At 36.6% G+C, this 14,107-nt stretch overlaps 1 protein-coding gene across 2 annotated transcripts in view; it reads right to left on the minus strand.

The window, feature by feature from the left end:
- Positions 1-12,683, minus strand: part of LOC146480958 (uncharacterized) — a 153,859-nt gene extending 141,176 nt beyond the window's left edge. For both annotated transcript variants that reach the window (XR_014864506.1, XM_085108662.1), the window contains exons 1-2: positions 12,280-12,683; positions 11,818-12,051 (exon numbers count right to left, since the gene is read on the minus strand). Coding sequence is in view for 1 of the 2 variants with exons in the window: in XM_085108662.1 (XP_084964788.1) it covers positions 11,818-12,051; positions 12,280-12,355 (310 nt within the window). In the remaining variant the exon portion in view is untranslated. The remainder of the gene's footprint in view (positions 1-11,817; positions 12,052-12,279) is intronic.
- Positions 12,684-14,107: the final 1,424 nt, after the last annotated feature.

Consider the following 14,107-nt stretch of genomic DNA (forward strand, 5'->3'; position numbering starts at 1 on the left):
GTATGATAATTTCTACTCAGTCTTGTCCCATTTTTCCCCTCAGTTTATCACCGTGTGTGTTATTTTTTGTAAAAAATTGAAAACACACGTCAGTGTAAAACTGAATAATCACACCTGCTCCATAATTCTAGACACAAAGGCGGCAGTTTTAATGCTCTGTCTCTATAATTAAGGGTTCAATTGTGTAATTGGTTCAGACGTTTGAGTCTGTGCACGAAAACACAATTCTCTATGCCAGGTTATTAAACTTTAAATTGTGTAATTGGTGCAGATTTTGAGTCTGCACGGAAACCCACAAAGGTTGCGCGTGTCTTTTAAGTGAAAGCCACTGAGCTAAACTGGTTTTGAGTTTTGAACTTGTGGTTGAAAACTTGATATGAAAGCTAAATGAAAGCTACTGGGAAGCACTTCCCTGTAGTTTCCTACTAGTTTTTGCAGTTTTTCTAAGTGGTCTATTTAGAATATTAGTTCGTGTTACGGTGTCATTTAAGCGTATTATAATGTTAGCACGAAAGCTTGGCACCCAAGCGAGTTCCACTCTCTTATTTTGGCTTATTCAAGGCAACTATTTAAGACACCAACTACGACCACCTGATTGCTTCCTGAACATCTGATTCAACTGTAGTCGTCGTGTGGTTGCGTGTAGAAGCCAAAGACCGATTGCCTGTGTAACTAAAATAATTTACATGATAATTGGGCTGGTTGGACATCAGCACCTCGATATTGTCTTGTGCACGAGACTTTGTCTTTGTTCGAAAATTGGCGTTCCAGTTTTTGAACAAGTTCCCGGAATACAGGTCAAAATTGTCAAAAATCTTGTGAAAGAAAATTTCTCGTGTTCAGCTTGTTTCATTTTTTTAAAACTAAACTGTATCGTTCAGTCGTCCTCTCAAAGGCGGAGTTCAACGAAACCAAAAAATCGAGTCTCTGATTGAAATATTATTCACGAATCCTACGACAATTATTCTAAGGCGTTTAGATTTTTTTTCTGCTATACAATAATAGTTTTTTCATTTTGCTAGGTTAGGTTGTATGTCCGTTGGAAAATGATGTAAAAGTCGTAAACGGCTACGACTGAGCCCTTAATAGACTTTGAAATCAACGATGTTTAAAACATTTTCAAACTCGTGAATATATCTGCTTCATTTTACTACGTATTTTTTTGTCTCAGCTGGTCATAGAGATGTAAAATTTACATGCGTCTTTGACTAACCCCCTAATGAGGCCTTTTAAAGACGTATCGCGTTTTTGAAAAACACTGGTCTTATACGCCTAATTTGCAAGTGACATGCCATTCGCTTCGCATCTCATGCAGTTTAACTACAAGATAGATAGAATCTCAGTCTCTTCGACTTTACGGCCGTTCAGCTCTCAAAGTTTGTGTGGCAGAGTGAGCTGATCTAGTCCGATTGCTTTATTGTTCTTGCAGATCTCGTGATGAAATTGGAAGTAGCTGGGGAATTTTCAGCTGTTTTCAGTGCACGTTTCAAAAAGTAAAATCGTATTGTATGACGCTTAGCATTTCTTAATTTTATTGTGGAAAACTGCGGTTTAATTTTTTCCTCTCGGCTTCCATTAAGTTTTTTTTTCTGTATAATAGGACGGGGATAAGTGCTGTTAGAGCTTTAGTTGAATGCAAAAGTACTCATTGTTTTTGCCAGCGGAAATCCATTAGAAAGTAATGCTATCAGATCATAACCATGAGATTGATGCAAATAGGTTGGGATCACTTTTAGTTATAATATATATTAGCTTTCTTGTAATCATGTCAACATATTACAGAAGAATCTCGTATAAGCAAGCACACCCGGAATCTGGAACAGGAATCGCCTGTGGGAGAGTTATTTAAGACTTAAAGGAGAATTGTGACTGTGGGGTTGGGACGGGGGTGATTGTTAATGTTTTATAAAAGACGACGAAATTTTAAATAAGGGGAAATATTTTAACACACACCAGTAAGACCGCCACAACTTGAGGACACCATGTGAGTTGTCAGCTGCCTATGTCTTCATCCATTAATTTTTAACCTCAAGTATTAACTTTCAATTAAATTATTAAAATATCCCATTATCTGTCCTCAATTGCTGTTAAACGCCTTCTCTTTTCCTCCTTAAGAAACGTTTTGCAAATGATTAAACCAATGAAAGATCTAAGGGTCCGCTTGCATTTTCTGAAACGATCGAATTGAGGCGTTTCTAATAAATCTAACATCCTAAGAACTTTAATTTTCAAAACTTTATAGTATTGAAACCGACTGCTCAATTACGGGGAGAATGGCCACTTAGACGAGTGCTCACTTAGAGAGATTCGGCTGCAATTACCAAGCCACAAGACTAAATGCCTCTAGTCGAAAATGATGCCAAGCTAATGGCCGGTTACTTTGATCTGATGGGAGCTAAGAAACACATTTCATTGTAATTTAGTTTTCTCTAAGCATGGCTTAATGTTTTGTAGTGGTCTCCGCTAATGGCTTTCTATTCTGTAATGCATTGCCTCGTCTGGATTAAAACCGATGGTTAACAACTGCTACATTTTTAATGGATCTTTTGAAATTGATTCCCGATCAAAAAAAAAAAAAAAAAAAAAAGGATAACGACGGCAAGAATATTTTTAAAAATAATTAGTTATCACTAGTAAAAAGCACACTCTACCATCTACCATCTTTTTTTTATTTCGTGCAACGTGAAGCTAAAAAGTTCATTTGGGGAAAATTAAGGTAGGAAGTTTTGGACTCAAATTGCAAAGAAATATTTCGAACTTGACATTTTTTTTCTGTCGTTAAGTGTAGGACAGTACATTTCAGCATGAGACCAAAACATATAATGCTTAAAATGTAAGCTTTAATTGTTTTGATCGCGTACTATTTTCATAAGAAAGTTAAATTTGAACGGCAGCAACTGACAGTTTAGTAAGGTGGTCCCTTTTAACCATATTCACAATAGAGAATTTGGAGTTTCATTCAGCTGATTTTCACGGGGGAAGCTTTCTCTGTAAATATCAGCGCCCAAAGCAACTCCAACGATGAACACAACTTATATTAATGGCGCTATACACAATGGATCAGTTATTAAAAGACAGTTTAGACGGTGTTTACCAAAACCACGTCCTAAACCATTTTCAATTTTGCCAACAGTCATATCTAAACATTGTCTGCTGCTGACGGTAACAAGAAGGCTTGCATCCCCGACTAGAAAACTATTTATCTACTTAAAATCAACCATTTATGAACAGATTTCGAGGCCCACTGATTGTCTTAAGCCGCCGCCTAATTTAGACTCTGTTTAAATAATGGCCCAATATGTAACATATTTTGATTCCATTCACAGTGAAGCATTTGACTTTTGAACCTTCAGTGTGTAGAAACAACATCTGATTATCTAGACGTTTCCCCAATAAAATCCGTCACCGAGAAAAGGAGCTGAAAACATGGCGCTTAGAAGAGTGATTGTATGCAAAAAAGAAACAAACCAAATCCTACGTCGAATATTGTTCGTAAAAATGTAAATATTTTAAACTTAGATTCGAGTATCGCAAATTTAAAATACCAGGCTTGAGATTTTTGGTTAAAAATTTCAGCAGAGATGTTACAAGTTGTCGAAGGTTTGCAAAGCAATTGTAATCTGCTGTGTATTTTTCAGTAAAACTGGTCAGAGTCCCAGCCAAAGAAGACAACAAAAAATAAACAAAGAAAGAACTCAAGAAAAAATTATTTAATTTGTAGCCAGGCATGTTTCAAAATCGAAAGGGTTAAAAGTTCACATGGCTGTAAAAACTATATCAAAACGTTTCGGTTGCTGCTGAAACCTTCTTTGGCTAAGAATGTAAACGAACAATGGCGTCCCTGGTATTATATGAATGAAAATTAAAAATATCAATAAATGTGACAGTGAACGTTCTAAGAAAAGTTTTTTTTATAATAGTTATAATAATTGCGTAACAATTTTGACATGCTCTAAGAAATTGTCGAGGTTTTCATATATTTTTGGAATCGATATGTGTCCAGTGATTGATTTTGTATGAAGGCTTGATTGAAACTCCCTTTTTCACAGAAAATTGTTTATTAGGGAGAGGTCGTACTACCCTGTCAGTTTATAAAGATCAAAAGGTAATGCTCGACTTAAGTTGTCTAAACCTTCCTCCTTTTCAAATCACAGAAAAGCGATTCACGGAAATAGGTTTAGTTTGGTATCTCGCCGTCTAAGTCACTTCCTGTAGTTTCATGAAACAAAAATTAACAAAGATCGCGGAAGATAGGAGGAAACTTACTTCATTCCAGTTAGTCCTAAACGATAAGATTTTGCTTTTTGATTAATGTCAAGTTAAAGACGTAACTAAATGTACAAATTAAAGTGCGGAAGTATAAAGCACATTTTGAGTCATCTAATGGGGCACTTTAACGTTAGATCAGTTCTGTGGATAAAATACTTTGTGGTGCGAACATTCAAATGAAAGCTGCTGTTGAGTTCTTTGGTGTGGTGTTGTTTATTACGCTGTGCGGGCTGGTTATAGCTTTGGAGTCTGTAGTTGAAATTGCTAGTGTGGTAATATTTAAAGGGGAAGTATCACGCGAATTTGATGTCATTTCAAAACCCAAAAATGTTTGTCTGTGAATAGAAACAAAACAAAAATTGTCCAGTTTTGCTATCAAGTATCACCCCAGTGAAATAAAGCTGTCGATTAATGCCTCTGGCCAGAAACAGAGTAGGTCGGAATGGATTAAAACTTAAAAAAATGTTAGGCTAACGTTTTTTTCAAATTTTCGCATTTTTGTTTCCAAAACTCGCTAGAACAGATAACGAGTTGTTCCTTTCAAGAATTGAGTTGATTTATTTCCTCTCGTTGTTCTAGAATTATTTTGTAGCTGTGTAAAGGTCTTATTTCACCATTTTAAACCAAAGAGGTCAAAAACCCCATGATAAGGAATGCTTTGTTTAATGCTTTTAGGATTGACACCTTAATTATAGCTATCTAGGATGAAGCTTAAGCTGGCTGGAATGTCCATTTTCATCAGTAACCTGGAAACGTCATTTTAAACTGCAATTAAAATCGCTTTAAGAATAACAGTTACAGAAACTGTTGACTGCATATCGCATTGTAAATGAATTGCCTTTGGCTATATGTGACGGAAAACATTTTTGGATTTTTTTTCCATTTCCATCTGTTGGGAAGCGAATTCAAAGCAATCGTTCAATTAAAGATTTCTCTTTTTTTTGTTACACACAGTTAGCGCTGTTTATTCTAAAGCACAGACAGTGAATTCTAACGTAAAACTGAGCAGTCTTTTTCGTGTAATTTGAACCTAAAACTGAATGGTTTTTTCTTTCATTTTGATCATGTCGCAAAGATCATTCATTGCTTTGTTTTCAGGTCTTCTAGAAAACGGAGAAATCAATCTTTCAAAGTTATTGTCCTTTAATCTCAAACATTAGTTCATTGGCAGACAGTGAATATTAATGTTGAGTCATTGCTGATAGCTTTTAAATTACGGATTACACGAATTTAAGGACTAGAAAATTCTCTTTATCTCGATATACTATCTGGGAAAATCTGGATGTTAACTGGAAATGAAAAGGACTATGAATGGTAATCGCAGAAAAGTTTTTAATATCTTCTAACAGCGGGGGGCAAAATGAGCTGACTCATTCTATAAGGAGAGTCGATGTTTTTATTTTGCTTCAATAGGGCGGCTGTTCTTTTACCATCTGTACAGTGCCTCTCAATCAAAATGTACTTATTGACCTCAGAGCTGGTTGATAATTATCTCGTGTTACGTGCGGTGAAATATTGCTCGTAAAGTATTGTTCGATATCGGAATACGAATTGTTATTAATCAAATGTTGACTAATCAGATGAAAGAAGAGCGTATACAGTACAAAATGCGCCCACATGTCGAGTATTTTGCCTTTTATATTATCCCTTGTTAAGCAATCCAAAAAAGGCCTCAATGGATTTATAGTGCAAAGCCCGGTGAACCTTTTAAAATCCATTTCCATTGTTACTATCATGTTTACAAAGGGGAAAAATGGGGGATGATCAATTTTAGGGAAAATGAGAAAACTAAGATTTTAAGGTAATTGAAAGTTAATACTGAAGGTTAATAATTAATAGTCTGGCACCAACACAGACCACCAACAACCGCTTTGTTGCGGCTTAACTCGTAGCGCGTAAAATATTTTTTTCTCAATCATTTTCTCTCTTAAATTTCCTCCTGTTTCGTTAAAACTACACCAGAAACGTTTTACTTCGTTTCTACATGTAGTTTTAGAGAAGATGGATTCAAGTGGCGCCATTTAAAACCGAGGATTTGTTTGGCGCTGTTTGTATTTCCATTTCTTTGGAATGGAAATTTGTAGAAATGTCGTATTATCAAGCATCTTTGAATTGAATCTTAAAATGCTTGATTTTTAGAGCATGATATCAAATATTTTCGAGAAAATTTAAATTGTTACAGATACTCAAAAGGAGAAATATTGCATATTTGGAGAATGAATGATCATGATCGAGACGCTGCTTCATCGACTGAAATCAAAATATTGATAGTTAAAGTTAAAGAAAGCGGTTATAACTTTGATCTGGTTTAGCAAAAGTGGAGCCATCTTCTTACTTAGTCACTCACTCTTAAAAACAGGGAAGATATTTCACAAAGCAGCTGCAAAACATAGAATCACAAAAACACTATATTACCACCATTGACGCATGAAGACAACGCACAGCACGCCAGCAAGATTAAAAATTGCGTCTTCCGTCGTCGCCTTAGGCGGTTTAGAATCAATTCTTCGTGATTTGTTGAACGATTTCAGATTTTCCCCCTCTATAAACGGGGACTTAATGTTCTAATTAAAACTAAAACGAGAAAATTGAAATAGATGATGAACGAGGGCGTTTTTAAGTCCGGTTGTCTTTTGAAGCAATCTGTATTCGCTGTGTCATGTTTGGTGAAATAAAGCAAAACAAGGAAGCATGAGGTCACATTAATTTAGTCGCGTGTTTTTTTTCTTTTATCAAAATAAAGTTTTAAAGAATTTCTTCCCGTTGCATTACAGTGGGTTTGAAATTTTGATAATTCCTGTTGTTTTGAACAATTGTGATGGACAGAAATCTTAAAGTGAAAGAATATTGATTTTTTAAGGCTGTTGTGGACTAAGATTTTTTACTGCTAAAACTGTGTTGGTTCTCTTCACTCCGCTTCTCCTAAAATTTCCGAGATTCAGAATGAGAATCGAAAAATTCAAATTACGTTTCTCTTAAAAAAATATGTATACGAAAAACTGCCAAAACAGGTCTTTTGAGCAACGTGCATCTGAATAGCCTCACTTTAGAATTTCTTCCACACTTTAAAAAGTTTGAACCTCAGTACGGGCCAACAATCTCAATAGACTGCAAAACATGCTGCTCAGTAATTTTCATTTGAATGGTCACACATTAGGATTTCTTTCAGACTCCAAAGTTAGAACCGCCTTGGATGCAGCCTAAGAAACCGCGCTACAGAAAAGCACAGCTCAGTAGCTTTCATTTGAGTGGAATTTGATCCCTCCGTTTCTCGGACGAAAGAGTACTTTTTGCCTTTTTGCCTGTGTACCCCCCCCCCCCCTCCCCCTTTCGTCCTGCACCATGACATGAAGTGTATTTTCTTTCATGTTTATTCACTTCTGTAAATACAAAAACAAACAGCGAACTAATATGTAAAACATTAATGCATGGTTGAGAGTAAAGCTGGTTGATGGTCAGTACGATCGTAAGAGAGATTAGTTAAAAGTGATTTCCGCATCTCATGAAAAGCTGCTAAAAGGATTCACGCCTTCTTTTGTTCGGTACGGTAGAGCCTATCAAGAAGATAAAACGAAAAAGAAAAAAAAGCGACTGTTTCTGATAAGCCCAACTGTTTAATATTTATTTCTTTTATTATTCGAGTAATTTTGGTTCTCTTTCATCGTAACTGTGCGCAACGGCCTTAAATCATGTGGAATCAGCGTATCTTTGAGCTGTCGTTTTGAAATCTTGCCACAAGTAACCTAATAACAGTTTTACTTCTTTCGTATCCTCACACAGCGAATGCAAAATTGTAGGAGATCTGCGGTAAAAACCAAACATTTTACAATGAATAAAATAGCGAGCCATATCATTAACATGTGCGACAGCAATCACTTCATTTTAATTGCCTCCCGACAGGGCTGAAATTAGGATCACCGATGATCATACCAATTGTCACTGAAGAAATCATTTTCTCTTTTTCTCTCGAAACTCCAAATTACTCAATTCTGAACAAACAATGTCATTAACGCGAAAGAAGAAACTTCCAGCACGTCGAGCACGTACGCAATTAGAGTTTGAAACCCTTTCGCGAAACGCGACAATTTTCACCAAAGTGTAAATTAGCGAGTTCGCTTGCTTTTACAAGATGCGTGTTCGATATCAGAACAATTTGCTTCCGTGCGATAATGAAAAAGCAAAATGAAATGCTCAAATTATAATTTTGTGTCCAAGATACTGCCCTCAGTGCCTGGGTTCTGTAAGCGTAAGTTAGGTGCCTTCATCAGCGGACGCCATAATAGCATGGCTCCATTTCATTATTTATCGCTTTTGACAGAAGGATTTAAGTGGCTGCTATAAAATAAGAGCCACTCACAAAACACAAGACTGAAGGGAATCATGAACCGTAATTATATCCGTGTTGGAACACAATGCAATCGGATCCATTTCACTCCTTCACTTGTTTGTACAAGCCATATAAATTAGGTTTCGTTCGTAACTGAAAAAAAGGGCTTTAAAACATTTACGATCTGTTTCTGAGAGGGTTCCAGAAAAGTTATAGCTCAAAAGATTCGCCGCTAAGAAAAATGAAAACGTCTTATATCATGACACTTCTTCCACGCTTCGCCGATCATTCTTAGAAATATATTTGCAAAAAAATTTCGCGATTGAATGAGTTGCTGAAATTAGTCGCTCACAAGATTTACAGTAGAAAAAAAGAAAATGTGTTTCTTATCGCACGCGCAGAAATACGTGTGTATTTAAAAGCAAAGTGGCTCTCCTTTCTTTTATTGCAATTCACACTTAAACGCCAGGCTTATCGCGCCCTTCAAACAAGCGTAAAAGGCTCCCGAGAATAACAATTCAGATTAATTAAAAATTTTTTACAGGCAGTGTTAAAGAAACCGAGTTAACAACGATTGCTTCATGTCTTTTAAGCTGGCATGGCTCTTTGATATGTAGTGTCACTTTTGATAGGCCTGTCGGCTTTTTTGAAAAACCTAAGCTCACAGAAGGCGTAACTTGTTTTATCGCTTGTATTTACCGAAGTCGCTGAATCTATTCCGCTGTTTGCAGAGCAAGTCGCTTTTGTAACCAGCGAACTGTGTGTGAAAACAAATCACACCCACGGTTTTTCATCTGTTGTACCGAGAAAATCGAGATATCAACGTGAAAAGGAGGTTTTCTGAATAGGGTATTTTGAATTTTGAGTAAATCTGCGCCGGCATTGCCTCGCAGGAAATAAACTCAACAAAGTTCACACAGAAGCATTTTTGGCAACAAAACCTCTGTTGTATAGTGGTAGAAACTAGTCCTGACAGCCTTACATGTTGTTTTGTATTTTGAAGTGTTTCAGGTTGTGTTTTGTCACGACACCATATTTTACTAACTAGCTTGTTAACGGAGGCGTGCGCAGTAGTCACAGGGCAATACTGTTGTCGGTAGTTTCAACAAACTAAGCGCTAGCTTGAAACACCAACTGAGAACAATAAATAAATAAATGTTCTTATAGAATGAAAAATAACCAAAAGAATTTTAAAACACTAGTTTAAAACGAACAAGTTATTTTAATTTATACTTTTCTCGCCGAAACATGCTTCGCTGAGCAAAAACTGAAATATGCAATATCGGTTTTTTGCGACGACTGCTAAAAACAAGATTTTGTGCAATATATCAACGCTGTGAAATGCTTCGTAAACATTTGTATTTCTGTGAATCTTCCTGTATTTTTTCTACGCCCGTTACTTAGAGAACAAAGATTATTTTCTAATAAGAAAGGACCGCAGCAAATTTAGCCTGATTTACATGTTTGCAAATCTTGCTGAACTTTGCTTGCGTTGGCGAAAAAAAAAGTTCCGCATCAGCGTAGCAAATGCGCATTTAAGCTTATATCAGCCTGTGAAGATAATATATATTTCGCTATACCATTGACGAGTTAATTTAAATCTCTTAGAAAGAACTCAGCAGGAAGATCGTAATTTGCGATATTATTCAACGATTTGTAACACAAAAGTACTCAGTTGAAGAGGCGAGACATCTATCATTCCTTTTATCTGATTTGAATATTGACTCAGGACTTCAAAACTAAACAGCGGTCAATATGAGACGCGTTTTGATACGATGTTTATAGCCTTTGTTGTTAGTGTTCCAAAGCCAGTTTGGCTTAAAACATATCTGAAATAAAATCATTGTAGCTTTTCGTTTTCGTGTTATAATATAACCGGTACATTTTTAAATGACTTAAGTTAGTGCATTTGTGAGAAAAATGGAAGAGTGGAGCTTTTATAGCGTGTTCGTGCGCTCGTCGTTTATTCAGCAGGCCAACCGTAATTCGCCTTAAAGCTAACCCGAACTGGTTTCAAGCATTTTTCTCAGTTATTACGATGACAACACACCCGCTGTGCAGAAAGCGAAAGATGAATGAACAAATATTACGGAACAAAGTCCTGTGCGCTAATGCTTCTTATTCACTCGTTTGATAATCGATAGCAACAAAGAGTATTTCCCGTACAACCTTCTCAATCTTTGAATAGAACGATTTGTTGTGGTTCCAAGTGGACGCAGAGTAGCTAATTGATTCGACAGAAGGAATTTCACAATGGCATCGACAAAAATAGTCCCTGTTTAAAAAAATACTGTGTACATGTTCTTCACAAGGACACGTATAGAACATTGTTTATTAAAAGAAATAGCTAAAAGATTTCAACCTTCCAACGGCTTTTTATGAAACAATAAGTTAATGTCCGCGGAAGGACGAAATAAACGAAACAGACGAACATGTACATACATTTAAATTGAAAGCGATATGTTCCATCGTTTCTTCTTAAACCGAAGCGTAATCATTGTTGTAAATGTGTTTTTGCTTTGTTTCTTGACAAGAATTAAACCAATATAACTGAAAAATCTAGTTGTTGGATAATAGAAGAGGTGCTAACGTCCTTTAAAGAATTTTGGTTGCCATATTTTTTTAGTCATAAGAATTCAAAACACGGGGTTACGTACGGTGTTTTATGTTAATTTGCCTTCACCCTCAGTTTACTTTTTTGACATTTTCAACGTCTCCGCATTTAGGCGATTAAATGAAATAATAAAAAATTTAAAAAAAATCATCGACAAACATACATAATTTCTCGCCAAAATTTCATAGCTAACTTGCCGGTATAAATTCGACTTGATGAAATGCTTCGGCTGGTAATGTGGTTAAAACTTCTTATGTAAATTTTCCCGAGGTTGTTTTGTGTTTGGTGGTATTATGTGGCTCTCGAACGCTCAAACTTAATTGGAACCTCGGATAAAAAAAGCTTACAATAAAATTACGCCGTAGTGTAAAGCTTACTGCGATTGAAAATGGCCTGGCATTAACCCTGTCGAGCTACTACATAATAAATATCACTTACTACCGTCGATGACTCGGCCTTATTTATTCGACAAAGACTCTTCTTTCATTAGTAACCTAGGTGGCTATTTTGCCTAAAATTGCCTTATATATTTTAATTCTACCGGATTGTTACAAAGGCCACATTTTCAACCGATGAAGAAGGTATGCAAATTCGCTTCCTCACTCACCGTTCTTTTTATAGAACATTATCTCCTTTTTAAGCTCGACCTGAGCCTTGAGTGCCTTCTGAATGTTGGTAATGTCCTCTTGATTTGTCTCAAGTCCGTACAAGAAACTACAGCCACAGCTCCGTCGCATCAACTCGCTCCGGGAAAACCCTGTAAGCTCGCAGAATCCATCGCTACAATATACTATAGGATAATTGTTGTTTTCCTGTGCGCTGCCAAGGACGAAGTTGCTGTCTAGATAGATAGAATCATGCAGGAAATACTGAACATTATTGCTAATAATCAACTGGGCAATAAGCACTAGTTATAAACTTGCCGTGCGGTGCCAGATTAATACGTATCGAGCCGGGCAGTCGGTGGAATAAATTGTACTCCTCCAACGCCGCTCGTTGGCTGAATGGCATTATAACACACTACTAAACAAAAATATAATTGTACTGTACATTACAGTCAGTTACTTACTTCCTCGGTCGAATTTCTGCGCAATTGTTTCCAAAAACGTGTTCTGCGGTGCGAAGCGGCCACGACGAATTGGCATCGTGTCTCTTGGTTCGTTTACCGCTAATTTCTTGGGCAGAGATGCGATTAAAAGCAAAACTCTGTTTAGAAACTCTGTAATTTTTGTGGAACCGGCATATTTTGAGTGGATTTAAGATACATTATATTTATGTCTCGTGTAAATACTCTTCTTGGTAGGCGGGAGGCGTTGAGCACATAAATAAACATCAGTTCTTTCTGTAAGTCGCATCTGAAGGTCATTCCAAATTGGCGCGGCGCGATGTTTTCTCCGACTCTCAATGCCAACTGTCTGTGGACCGCTTGCTTGCCTCACAAAATTACAAGCAAAAATACTGTTTGATGAGGCGCCTGAGTGAAGTAAAATCAAAATCGCTGGTAATTGCCTCTGAAAGCCAATCAAATTTAAGTAACTTAGTCCAGTTGTCAATCAATCTCGTTCGTCGGAACACCTGCCTGCGCGAGAACTGTGTTGTTCCTCTGTGGAACGAATGAGGTGTTTAGGCAAAGAGCAAAGGAGTCTTTTAACTTCAGTTTCTTAAACAAGAGCACTGCCTTTTGAATAATTACGCTTAAGCCCTGTGGCTGTTAATGAATTCCTCTGAAGCTTGACGTGACAGTTTTGCAAACAGGCAATGTCATCTGGCGAAAACTAAAGAAAATGTCGTAGTTTTGTGATCGCGTTCTGTAACTGTTATCTTTATTTCAATTTACAGAAAAAAAAATTTTGCACGCACTTCAAATGGCAGCTTTGGCTGGAAGAAAATCATTTCTGCAACTTCAAATTAAACAACAACAACAACAACCGCAAGCCAATATTCGCTGCGTAACTTGCTAATTGCAAACCATTACTTGCTCTGATGAAATTCGAAGGGATAAAGACCCATTATTCGAAATTTTCACCCCTCCTCCAAGTGAGCGAACTGTTTTGATCTTTGCGACGGCCAAGCAAAAAATAATCAACATCCAATAAATGATTGCAAAATTTGTTTGCCAACGAAGTTTTCGACAAGCATGTTTGTATCTGGGCAACGGGATTGCCGTTGCTAGCTACAAATGTGACATGATTTCTGATAATGGCCGTGTAACACAAATGTTATGTCTGGGGAAAGACATTTCTGATGTTTGTTAAATGTGTTATTCTATTGTACTAAATATTTAAAAATACTATTTCCTAAAAAAATACCTAAAACTAAATTAAAACGAAAAGAAAGAAAGAAAGCGTGTAAGGCACTCAGATTTAAACAGTCAAAATGTCATTTCTTCAATTGTTCTGACATTTCATTCCTCGCCTTTTGGCAAGAGAACATTTGGTAAGTTGGCGTCGATAGTTTGCGAGAAATAAAATTACGTCCAGTTTTGTAACTTCGTCACTCACTGATATATTTGCTAGAAATACGCTTTAATTGTGACGATGTCTGGGTGTTTAGCAAAAGAACAACACAATTTTAAAGGCACCTTTGATAAAGGCATAGATTGCGTTCTAATTTTCGCGGTAAACCTTCATCAAAACTTAAGGGCTGCCTTCACTTATCATCCATGTGCCAAGAGCTTGCAGCTGAAGAAAGTTTGACACACTTCTCGAGGTGACACCTCGTATGTTTTTAATTTCTCTCTTCGTTTTCCACATTGCTCATTATTTAGGCTGGTTTTACCACGTACTTTTCAGGTAATTAAATATCGGCAAACTAAATGCGTTATTCGCTGAAGTTTAACAAGAACTTTTGGGAAATGACGTTGCATTTTTTGCAGGTGTGATTAACGATTAAAGCAA

The sequence above is a fragment of the Pavona decussata genome, unplaced genomic scaffold (genome assembly GCF_977016875.1).
Source record: "Pavona decussata unplaced genomic scaffold, jaPavDecu1.1 SCAFFOLD_51, whole genome shotgun sequence".
In the NCBI taxonomy this organism is placed as follows: domain Eukaryota; kingdom Metazoa; phylum Cnidaria; class Anthozoa; order Scleractinia; family Agariciidae; genus Pavona; species Pavona decussata.